Source organism: Ochotona princeps, chromosome 24 (genome assembly GCF_030435755.1).
Source record: "Ochotona princeps isolate mOchPri1 chromosome 24, mOchPri1.hap1, whole genome shotgun sequence".
NCBI lineage: Eukaryota > Metazoa > Chordata > Mammalia > Lagomorpha > Ochotonidae > Ochotona > Ochotona princeps.
In genome coordinates this window covers 37,252,607-37,265,416 of record NC_080855.1, presented here as the reverse complement: position 1 = coordinate 37,265,416, position 12,810 = coordinate 37,252,607, and the positions used below count along the sequence as shown (strand labels likewise).

Genomic DNA, 12,810 nt, shown 5'->3' with positions numbered 1-12,810 from the left:
ATGTGGAGCCTTTAATTGATCAGGTTGATTATCTGATGGTTCTGCCCTCGGACCAGACAGGGTCTCTCCAGGAAGCTGAGGAACTAGATTGGACTATAAGATGTTGGACTCTATGTTTATTTTATGCTTGCAAAGAGGGAATCTCAACTGTACTTGATCAGTGGATATGCAACAAGGTGGAATATTCCACATGGGGGGAAGGCGGGGGGAGGGGTGGGGTGATTCCCAGTTCCAACGAAACTGTATCACATAATACAATGTAATCAATGAATAAAAAAAATAAAAATAAATATTATCCCTAAACACAAATGGCTTAAATTCATCAACCAAAAGACACAGACTAGCAGAATGGATCAACAAACAGAACCCAAGCATATGTTGCCTACAAGAGAAACATCCAACAAAAAAAGATGCTAAGAAACTGAAAGGGAAGGGATGGAAAAAGATATTTCACGGCAATAGATGAGGAAAAAAGGCTGGAGTAGCTGTTCTAATCTCAGATGACTTAGACTTCAATGTGACAAACATGAAAAGAGACAGAGATGGACACTTCATATTGCTGAAGGAAACCTTCCAGCAAGAAATGATTTCCACTATAAACATCTATGCATCAAACACAGGTGCTCCCAGCTACGTGAAGCAATTGCTGATGGACATATTAGGGGACATAGACACACACAGAATAATCATGGGAGACCTCAACATCCCCTTAACACCAATAGACACATTAGCGAAACAGAAACTTAGCAGAGAAACAATAGAACTCACACAGACCATAGAACTAATGGACTTGATAGACATTTAAAGAATCCTCCACCCCACGGACACAGAATATACATTTTTTCAGCAGTGCATGGTACCTTTTCCAGAATCGACCACATGATAGGGCAAAAAGTAAACCTCACTAACTTCAAAAAAATCAGAATCATACCATACACCTTCTCAGACCACAAAGGAGTAAAACGGGAAATCAATAAATCAAAATGCTACAGGAAGTACCTAAACACCTGGAGGCTGAACATTATGGTACTAAAGGAACAATGGGTCAGAGAAGAAATAAAGGACGAGATAAAAAAATTCATGCAAACCAACGAAAACTCTGATACAACATTCCAAAACTTATGGGACACCGCAAGGAGTGTTGCATGGTAAGTTCATAGCAACCGGAGCCTAAGAAAGATACCAATTAGAAGAGTTAAGCACGCTCCTCCAGATACCAGAGGAACAGCAACAAAATGTCTCTACAACCAAAAGGAAACAAGAAATCATCAAAACATGGGAGGAGATAAACCAAATTGAAATTTAAAAAAAAAATTATTGACAAAATCAATGACTCAAAAAGTGCTTTTTTTTTGAGAAAATAACCAAAATAGACACCCCACTGGCTCAACTGACAAAGGAAAATCAAGACAAAACAAGAATTAATAGCATCAAGGATGAAAAAGGCAACATAACAACTAACACTGCAACAATTAAGAACATAATCAGAAACTACTACAAACAACTGTACTCCAACAAATCAGAAGACCACCAGGAAATGCAAAGGTTCTTAGACTCCCACCGCTTATCAAGACTTAGCCTAGAGGAAACAAAAGACCTGAACAAACCCATAACTGAGGCAGAGATCGAATCAGTAATTAAAGCTCTCCCAACAAAGAAAAGTCCAGCTCCAGACAGTTTCACTACAGAATTCAACAAAACATTCCAAGGAGAGCTGACCCCAATCCTCCACAAACTCTTCAAAACAATAGAAAAGGAAGCAACCCTTCCAAACTTATTCTATGAAGCTAACATATCCTTAATCCCAAAACCGGATAGAAAACCAACAAAGAAGAAAAATGACAGACCTGTCTCTCTGATGAACATTGATACTAAGATTATCAACAAAATCCTAGCCAATAGAATCCAAAAAAACACATCAGACACATCATTCATCCGACCAAATAGGATTCATCCCTGGAATGCAGGGATGGTTCAACAGTCAGAAACAAATAAATGTAATACACCACATCCAAAAACTGAAGAACAAAAATCAAATAATAGTATCAATAGATGAAGAAAAAGCCTTCGACAAAATCCAACACCACTTCATGTTAAAAACCCTAACAAGGGTAGGCATAGAAGGAATAATATACAACATAATCAAAGCAATATATGAAAACCCCAACGTCAGCATTATACTGAATGGAGAAAAGTTGGAATCCTTCCCACTGAGATCTGGAACAGGACAAGGATGTCTGCTGTCACCACTGCCATTCAACATAGTCCTAGAGGTACTTGCTGAGGCCATAAGACAAGACAAAGAAATCAAAGGAATCCAAATTGGAAATGAAGAAGTCAAGCTTTCACTATTCGCAGATGACATGATCCCATACATAGAAGAACCAAGAGACTCAATACAGAGACTTCTTGAACTTAAGTGAGAGTTTGGTAGAGTGGCAGGATACAAAATAATGAACAAAAATCAACAGCCATAGTGTATGTAAATAGTCATAAGATGGAAAAAGATCTAACCAGCAGAATACCATTCAAAATAACAGAGAAATGTATGAAGCATATAGGAGAAAACCTCATCAAAAATGTAGGAGTCATTTTTGAAGAAAATTACAAAATACTTTGAAAATAAATCGAGCAAGACCTCAAAAGATGGAGTAACATCCCATCTCCTGGATAGGTAAAATAAATATTGTCAATATATCCATACTACCAAAAGCAACATATATACATTCAACACAATCCCAATCAAAGTACCCAAAACATTCTTCATGGAACTGGAAACAATGATACAAAGGTTCATTTGGAAACACAAAAAACCGTGAATAGCTAGAACCATCCTGAAGAATAGGAAGGTAACAGGGGGAATCACAGTCTTGGACCTTTGGACATACTATAGAACGGTGGTTATCAAAACAGCCTGGAACTGGCCCAGAGATAGTGAGGAGGATCCAAGGAACACAATAGAAACACCAGATGGGAACCGATGCAGCTACAGCTAAATAGTCTTTGACAAAAAGACAGACGACAATCCAAGCAAATGGGAAGGTCTGTTCAATAAATGCTGTTGGGACAACTGGCTAATAGCCTGCAGAAATTGGAAGATAGACCCACATCTCTCACCATATGCTAAGATCAAATCTAAATGGATAAAAGACCTAAACCTACATCCAGACACTTTCAAACTTCTGGAAGCAAATGTTGGAAACACCCTGTAAGAGCTAGGTGTAGGTCCTGACTTTCTAAATAGAACACCAAATCAATAGCATCAAGACCAAAATAAAAAAAAAAAAAATGTGACCTCATCAAACTAAGAAGCTTCTGTACAGCAAGGGAAACAATCAACAAAGTAAAAAAAGCAACCCACAGAATGGAAGAAGATCTTTGCACACTATATAGGTGATGGGGGCTAATCTCCAGTTTATACAAAGATCTCCAGAGAAGCCAAAATAAACAAACCACTCAAGAAACTGGGCATGGGAAATGGCCAGACGTTTCACAAAGGAACAATCCCAAATGGCAAACAAACATACGAAAAAATGCTCAAGTTCCCTGGCAATAAGGGAGATCCAAAGTAAGACAGCAATGAGGTAACACCAAACACCAGTAAGAATGGCTCATATACAAAAAAACACCAGCAACAGTTGTTGGTGAGGAACTGGGAAAAGGGAACCCTACTCCACTGCTGGTGGGAATGCAGATTGGTACAGCCTCTATGGGAATCAGTACAGAGAACACTCAAACAACTCAAAATCTGTATGCCATATGATCCAGCAATAGCACTCCTAGGAATATATCCAAAACACCTGTTTTACGAGAAACCATCATGCACCCCCATGTTTGTAGCAGCACAATCAGTAATTGCAAAAACTTGGGAGCAACCGAAATGTTCATCAACAGAAGACTGGATAAGAAAGCTATGGTTTATTTACTCCATGGAATACTACTCAGCTATCAAAAAACACGAAATACAGGTTTTTGTGGCTAAATGGGCCCAACTGGAGACCATCATGCTGAGGGAAATGAGTCAATCCCAAAAGGTCAGATAGCACATGTTTGCCTTAATTTAAGTTGAAATGCTGTCAATGTGAAAAATGGTCCCTGGAAAATGTAGTATTATTTCTACCTCTAACAACCTGTATCTCATGCAGCAACATATTGTGATGTAATCAATGAACCAACAATCAATGTGAGGCAGACTGCTTATGATCTACATCAAAGAACTGTAAAACCGAATGCACTTTTTAGACCCTTTGCTTCTTGGTAATGGGGAAGGAGAGCAGAGAAATCTTCCACCTCTTTAGAATGAGTGAGGCAAATGTAGAGCATAACCTATCAAGAACATAACAGGTAGCTAATAGACAACAGACTCGAATCAGCATGGGACAATAGTAAAACCACAAAGACATAGGGGGTATCGAGAGCGATCCTGACAAACTCTTAATGGGAAGTCATATGCACAGAGCAAGGGGGATTCCAGAGTGGAGCAGGTGGACAGGAGGAAGCATGAAAATAATTTAAAAATCTATGAAAGACACACCCAGGCTCAGACACTGAGGACAGGGTGGTGGCGAGGGAAGAAGCCCACTCTTGCCTGCTCTGCACGTCACAGCTGGATGGACTGTCCCACACAGAGCCAACGCTGCTCAGGTAAGAGAAGGGACACATGGCCTAGGAGAGGGAGCAGCGAGCTGGCACACCCAGGGCCGGAGAAGCAACCCTCTGCAGGCCTTCTCAGCTAGGCCGGCCCTGCTGGCTCCCGGCCCTCCCTTCCCATCTCTCTCCCTTCCTGCACTGCTGGGGCCTCGGGCCCAGGGTGGTGGTTAGAGATGGTGTTCAGTGCAGTTAGGCAGTGGAGGGGTCCTGTGGACTGGCCGGGTCATGATCACTGCACCCCCGGATCTCAGGCCTGTCACAAAATCACGCACTGCAGTTTGTGGGTGCCAGTGGCCCGGTCTCCCCGCCATTTAGTTTTCTTCTTCTCCTTCTGGCTTTTTTCCGGAATCTGTTGCCTGATTACTCTAACGAGGTCATGGAAGGCTTTGTCCACATTGAGAGGGGGGTCCTGGGCGCTGGTCTCTATGTATGGAATATTGTGTTTGACCGCCATCTCCTTGCCCTGCTCCCTGGTGATTTTCCTCAAGTGCATCAGATCCACCTTTTTGGCCACGAGGATCATCAGGAATGACTCCCTGTCCTTGACACGGAGGATGAGCTGGTGGAAGCAGACCACGTTCTCAAAGCTGACCTTGTCTGTGATGGAGAAGACGATGAGGAAGCCATCCCCGGTGCACATGTACTGCTCCCGCATGGCGCTGAACTCCTCCTGCCCGGCCATGTCCAGCATATCCAGGATAGCCCACTGGTTGTCGATCTCTGTGTGCTTCAGGTACGAGTCCTCAATGGTGGAATCTGTGTGCTTCAGGTACCAGTCCTCAATGGAGTCCTCAATGGATAGTCCTCACCAAGGACTATCAGTATGGGCACCAAGGGCTACATCCCAACTGCTAAGGAGACCACGGGGAATTGGAGTGCCTTTGGAGGCCAAGTACTCTGAGGTTGTCCACTCCCACTTGAATCTCCCACATGGGATACAAGAAACACAGATCCCTCTTCACAAAACCCAATGTCACCAGAACAACAGCCAGGAGCCCTGAGTGGTCTACAGAAACAGAAGATCAATAAACTCCCTCCACGAACAAGGAGGGGAGCTTTCTCTGCTCCTTACTTAGTTTCAATACTGGATTCCCACCCTCTACTGCAATGACCATCAGGGTTGCCCTGGAGCGCGACAAAACAAACAACAGCAACAAAAAAATTAGAATAGGCCGAGAACAACAAGGAGGGCCTGGAACTAGACAGGAAGTGATCAATGGGGACTAGTCCATACCTTATATGGTAGGACACGAAAGTAAACTACTCCTAATGAGGGTATGGAGAATTTCTCTGCACACCCCCCCCCAACAGTGTTCTATGCCTCAGCGGGTGTCACATGCCTTGCTAAAGGGATAAGCTAGTTTAGACAATCCTAAGATCTGCCAAGTTCAGTAAAAATTATGCTTCAACACAATAAACTGCCAAGTACTGGAATGGAAATAGACATGAGACAGCTGAATAGTGTCCTGTAGCCAATTTAAGGAAAATAGAGGCCGGTTGTATATGAACTATAATTGAAATGTTAATGAAGTAGTCTCAGGATGTGGTTAAGAACTCCCATTGTCTAACATATCAGTCACGCCACACAATGTTAATTAACCCCACAATGATGGAAACTGTTGTTGAAGTTATGTTATGGCTTTTAATTAGTCGGAATGATATTCTGCCAGCTATGTTTTCAGACCAGAGTTGGTCTCCCCAAGAAACTGTTGAACTGATCTGGACAATAAGATGCTGGACTCTATGCATGGCACATGCTTGCAATGAAAGAAACAAGACTGGATTTGAACTGTAATACTGCAACAAGGTGGAACAATCCAGCATGGGGGGACAGCACAGAGAGGGGATGGGGGAACATCAGAGCCTATGCAACTTTGTTATAAAATGAAATGCAATAAATATATATCTTCTGTCTGAATAATTGTTCCCCAAGAGGTCGCAATTCCTGAAACTGAGCCAATCTGAAGCCAGAAGCCAGGGGCTTCTTCTGAATCTCCCTTAAGGGTACGTGATCCCAAGGTTTTGGGCTGTCTTCAACTGCATTCCCAGGCCACAAGCAGAAAGCTGGATGAGTCAAGAGCTGAGGTAGAGAAACATTGCTTGATGCCACCCTAATCCATATTAGGATGAATTCGGAATTGGGGACATTTGATTTTTAACCTATTATTCTGATATGAGATGTAGGTGTGCTAAGAAATGTTAATTGCTGGCCCAGCATGTGGGCCTAGTGGCTAAAGTCCTCCTCTTGAATGCCCCAGGATTCCATATGGGCACTGGTTCTAATCCCTGCAGCCCCACTTCCCATCCAGCTCCCTGATTGTGGCCTGGGAGCACAGTCAAAGAATGCCTGAAGCCTTCGAAACTTGCACCCATATGAGAGATCTGGACGAAGCTCTGGGCTTCTGGCTTCGCACTGGCTCAGCTCCAGCTGTTGCGGCCACTTTGGGGAGTAAGTCATTGGACTAAAGATCTTCCTCTCTAGCTCTTCTCATCTCTATGTATCTGGCTTTTTAATTAAGAAAAAAACGTTGAAAAAATGTTAACTGCTAAGTTAAATGCCTATACCACAACTAACCTTTTAATTTAATTTCCCTTTTCCAGGAAATTTGTTAACTTCCACTCATGCTCCCACATTTTCTGGGTCAGAAATAGAAGGTAGCAAAAAAGCAGGTATTAAAAACAAATTACCACCCTAATATCAAATTACAGGGAAATAGCTAAGTAAATTTGGTGTGTCCAACCTTACTGAAATATGGTGGAGCCATGAAAGAGCTGATTGCAAAGACTGTTGAGTAGCACGAGCAATGCTTCTAATAAAGCAGAACAAATAGTACAATGGAAAACTGTAACAATGATAAAGTTCCCAGTCCTATAAGAAGTGGGTTTGTGCATGGCCAAGAGTGGGCAGAGAATCATGGAAAAATCACAATTAGATTGTGGGTGGCAGGCTTGCTTCAGGCTTTTTTTTTTTTATTGATTTCAATTAATGTTGCTGCAAAGTTGTTCATCCAAAGAACAATAAAAGCCATTAACCAATAGAACAATCACACTCGCAAATCAAAATCATTTTTTTAATCAAGCTGAGAGACTAAAACCTCATTTCCCTCAGCCAGTGAACACATTCAAAAGTCATCAATACCGATTAGGTTTCCTTCATTGTGAAAAGAGGCAGCCACGAGGACTGCAGAGATGCAGTAGACAAGGTGTGGGAAGCCCGCATCTGAACTCAAGCTCTGGCCTTTGCTTCTGGTCCCTAACGGAAGCCCTTTCACTCCTTACATCTTCAGTTTCTTAATATGCTGTGTGGGGATAACAACGTGCACTTCCACCTCCTAGGGCGGTGCTCAGGAAAAACATGACCCAGCATGTTTTCACCAGATGTAAATAGTTGCTCAGTACAAAGCTTTATCATGGTATACAGACTACTATACTTTGAAACAATAACGTTAGGCACCACTGTGGTCTGGACATGATTTAAGTGCATCCCCCACAAGGTGTAATTGCTAGAAGTGTAAGCCTAAGTGTGACAATGTGGAGAGGTGGTGAAAACTTTAAGAAGGCCTAATGTGACATGGCTATAGGCTGCAGTTGGTTTTGGAAGATGAGTTGCAGAAGAGTAAGACTGGCCCCTGTATCTCTCTGACTCACTGTCTTGCCATGAGATCCCTCACTTTTATCCATGCATTCCCACCATGATGCATCTGCCACACCATGATATATCTAAGGAGAACCCTCAGAAGAAGTCAAATACATGGGGCAATCTGATCATGGCATTTCAGTTTCCAAAATTTAGATTAAGAAATTTCTTTTTTAAAAAAATAATTCATTTATTCATTTGAAAGTTGGAAAGTTGGAATAAAAGGACAAAAAATATATAATAATAAAATAAAAGGGGGGCTTTTCATATTCTAGCTCACATTGCAAACTGTGTACAAGAACAACATTGGTTTGGGTTAAAGCCAGGAGCCCAAAACTCTCTCTTGTGGATGAAAGGGGCCCAACTACTTGGGCTATCATTGGCTGTCTCGCAAGGCACATTATTAGTAGGGAGCTAAGCAGTCAGAACTTGGACAAGCAGTCTGATGTGGGATGTGAGTTTGACAAGCAGCAGTTTAATCCTCTTTAGCACAGTACGTGTTCTTGCCTCTCTCTTTTATACACTACTTAGGCCCCAGTATTTTGCTATAGCTACAGAAAATACACTAATGAGGTCCTATTTCTCCACTACCCCAATTTGGTTGACAGCAAGGCCAGCTTGGGCCTGTGGCTGCTGAGTGGCTTTGGTGAACTCTTGTATTCTCTGCATACTCAGTGCAATGAAAATTTCATTAATTGACAGAAGTTTTCCAGTTTTGGCCTAGGAGGAAGAATAATCAGGGACATGCTGTGGCTTTCTTCCTTCTATGACATTCTTAAAAGCCCATGAAGAGAAGATAGAATGATTGATAAAGAATATGGTGAAATCTGCCACAGCTGCATGGGGCCAGTTACATAAAAGATGCTTCGTATAGGTGACCTGTGAGGAGCCGTGTACCATAGCCACATTGAAGCCATTTTGAATATAGACCTTTGGGATAGTGGAAAACCCCCGGTTTACTAGATGCTTGGGAAAGAGGTTATGAAACTAATCCCATGCTTAGCTTCAATTGTTTCTAGCAACTGTTTTAGAATGTGATTTATGCTGTACCTGCCAACATCTTGTACCTACACTATTATTAATGTAGTGGTTACTATGGTTGATATGGTGGCTGCTCAAGAATAATCGGTCTTGAGACCCTGGCCTGCATCCCAGTTTGTCTTTCCCTCTCTGAGCCTTAGTTACTGAAGAATATAAAACCCTCAGTTGAAATCAATAAACTGACAGCTTGATCAGACCTATTGTCTTTCTGTCCATTCTTTGTGTCTCTTGTCCCTTCATTCTCTCCTAGGTGGTTGCAACCCCCGTTGACTGTCCTGCTGGACCATTGACAGAGAGAACACCGTGCCATCATTCATGGAGAGGCCTCTCGTGGTATTGAACTGAACACCGGTTGAGCAGTTTCACGGTTGACCCACCGGAAGTCGAGCTCATGGGAACTATTCATGGCGCAAATCTTACAGAGCCAAGGTAAGATGGGACAAGCATTATCATATAGCAAGAACTATTCTTGCTAACCCTTATAGACTCACGAAGAATTAGGGTGAAAAAGAAAGACCTCAAAATCTTTTCAGATTTTGTTGGTCAGATTTGTCCCTGGCATCCCCAAGGATGGTTCTACTGATGAGAAAACTTGGTGTAGAGTAGGTGATTGTTTTAAAGATTATTATAAGGTTTTTGAGGCTGAGAAAATTCCTGTTACTGCCTTTAATTATTGCACTTTGATTTAACAAAAGTAATCTGATACAGAGTGGCCTAAATCCACTGTTAAATTAGCCTAAAGCATAAGATGAGCCTATGTGTGCTTGTTTTATAAAATATCTCCAGGTTAAAGTATGTTAAAGAAAACTTGGACATTGCAAAACATTTGAGAGTTATATGTCTCTGTTCTGACATGTTTGGTGTTTGTACTTATGTTTATTTTGTCAATATTGTTGGTGTTCTATTATTTTTGTCCGGACAAAGTTAAATTTTGTTTTAATACTCTTTCTCCAGTTGTGTCTTTGTCTTGAATTGTTAAGTTGTTGTTCTTGTTCTGAATTGGGTGTGTGTGTGACTGACTGACAGATGAGATGGGAAGGACCATAACTGACCCCTTTTCTATCTCCTGGTAAATAATTTTAGAGAGGTCTAATGGGGTTGTTGTTGATTCAAGAGGCTTCCACAGCCTAAGCATTGCATGTCTGGAGCCTCAGGTGATCACTGACATCACACATAACAGTGCTAATTTGTTAAATCCACTAGAGTCACTGTGTATACTGGCTTCCAATGCAGGACCATATATTCAGAGTCGTAGTAAAATTAATAGTACACCTTGCTGTATTTTAGTAAAAAGATTTATCATCTCAGTCAGTTTGCATTTACCTGTCCTGTGATGGGCTTATATCCTGATGCTGTATGCTAATCCTTGCATTGTTACTGTGCCTTCTGATTGATCTAGGTTAGCAATTTTGTGCAGCTCAAAAGAAGTTTCATGTGTTCCATTGAGCTCACTGAGTATGTTCCAAAATTTGAGACTTAAAGGAGTTAACTTAGACAGATGTAAATCTAGTCCATAGTCTTAAATTAAAGTTTACTCTGACAAAGATTGAAATCTAACAATTCTTTTACATCTAAGTTCTGAAGCTCAAGTGTTCAAACTGGTAACTGAACTCACAACCTGCTAAGCTGGGAGAATTATAACTATGTTATGTCTTGCTATTTAGAGTTCAACAAAGAGAGGCCTTTCAAGTGCCAGAATGTACACCGAACATCTGATGACTTCTGCCTTCTATCAGGAACCACTAGATGGACCCCCTACTGCTGCTGTTACCCAATGGCACCCCATCTCAGCAGGAAGTAGCTAAGAGCGGATGATGACTCCCCTTTTCCCTAAAAGCAGTAGGGTCCATTTCTCTGTTTGGAATTGTAGGAGCCAGATGGGATAATAGGCAGTTAGGGTCTCTGGTTCCTGACAAAACTGTCTTGTATGTATGTAACAATGTTAGCATTATGAGATTCTTGAATGTTAGTATTTTCAACAATACTTGTACATTGCTAAGTATGTGTTTTTGAATCTCACCAGCCAGCTGCTCCCCCAATATACCATCATATATGTGTCACCCCAGTAAAAGTCCACAATGTTTTGGCCAGAGTGATAAAAATCAATCAAAACCTCCAGGGACAATGGTCTAACACCTTCCTAAATTTCACCAGTCAGTTAGCCACCAGTATAATTGAAGTAAATGAGATCTGAGTTCCACCCATATGATATTCTAAATGGCATTAAAGAATAAGATATTCTAAAATTAAAAAGAAGATATTCATTAAAGAGAAGATATTCTAAATGGCATTAAACTGGCAGCTTGCATGTTCAAGGAATGGAGCAGGATTATGGCCTTAGAAACCTCAATGGTTGCTGCATTAATAGTCATCATGCTCTTCCTGCACAGCATGCACAAACAGCAGGCCCGGGAACAAATTGTCATTCGACAAGCCATGATGGCACTGGCTGTGGAAAACTCTAGTGCTCCGGTTTGGCTGAGCATGATGCATGAATAGGTGACCAGAGACAGGTAAGATCTGACAGGACTGGCGACCAACCTAAGACATGGACCCCACAAACCCCGGGCCGGACTCCCCAAGTGATAACCCCCCACATCATGCCATGCGGTTCCAGTCGTCAAAGAGGCTCGTCTAATATAATGGGGCACAGCTTTTGCCGGATAAGCATTTAACCAATGATGGGCACCTTTCTGATACCCTGCAAACCTAAGACGGGGAGCCCTGGATGACTGGCAGGGTTGCCCAGAGACGGGTAAGAGCTGAGGGTCCCTCAGAATGAACCTAAGACAGGCAGCGCTTATCTTCCCTCAACAAACCTTTTCTTTTTGCCGCTTTCGTTGATATATAGATAAAAGGTGGAGATGTCAGGAGCCATGTACCATAGCCACATTGAAGCCATTTTGAATATAGACCTTTGGGATAGTGGAAAACCCCCGGTTTACTAGATGCTTGGGAAAGAGGTTATGAAACTAATCCCATGCTTAGCTTCAATTGTTTCTAGCAACTGTTTTAGAATGTGATTTATGCTGTACCTGCCAACATCTTGTACCTACACTATTATTAATGTAGTGGTTACTATGGTTGATATGGTGGCTGCTCAAGAACAATCGGTCTTGAGACCATGGCCTGCATCCCAGTTTGTCTTTCCCTCTCTGAGCCTTAGTTACTGAAGAATATAAAACCCTCAGTTGAAATCAATAAACTGACAGCTTGATCAGACCTATTGTCTTTCTGTCCATTCTTTGTGTCTCTTGTCCCTTCATTCTCTCCTAGGTGGTTGCAACCCCCATTGACTGTCCTGCTGGACGGGACAGTGACCTAGGTTCTCAGGGGCTCCATTGCCTCATTAGGGGCCTGAGGGGATAAACTGAGGTGTTAGAGCCCTTGCTATGCAGTGAGTTTGTCTTGTTTAAGTCCCTCAAAGTTAAGTGGGTTCTCAATGGATTACCTAACCCAGTTATTCTAAATGATGTGTGAGG

At 41.9% G+C, this 12,810-nt stretch overlaps 1 protein-coding gene across 1 annotated transcript; it reads right to left on the bottom strand.

Moving 5' to 3' along the window:
• Positions 1-4,788: 4,788 nt before the first annotated feature.
• Positions 4,789-5,395, bottom strand: LOC101520719 (ras-related protein M-Ras-like). Its single transcript, XM_036492887.2, has one exon. The coding sequence runs from the start codon at positions 5,339-5,341 to the stop codon at positions 4,907-4,909; it is 435 nt and encodes a 144-aa protein (XP_036348780.2). The 5' UTR covers positions 5,342-5,395; the 3' UTR covers positions 4,789-4,906.
• Between the last annotated feature and the right edge of the window lie 7,415 nt (positions 5,396-12,810).

What these genes read in the sequence shown, in the direction of transcription:
- LOC101520719 (XM_036492887.2), bottom strand. Translation starts at nt 5,341, where the DNA reads ATGCTGGACATGGCCGGGCAGGAGGAGTTCAGCGCCATGCGGGAGCAG.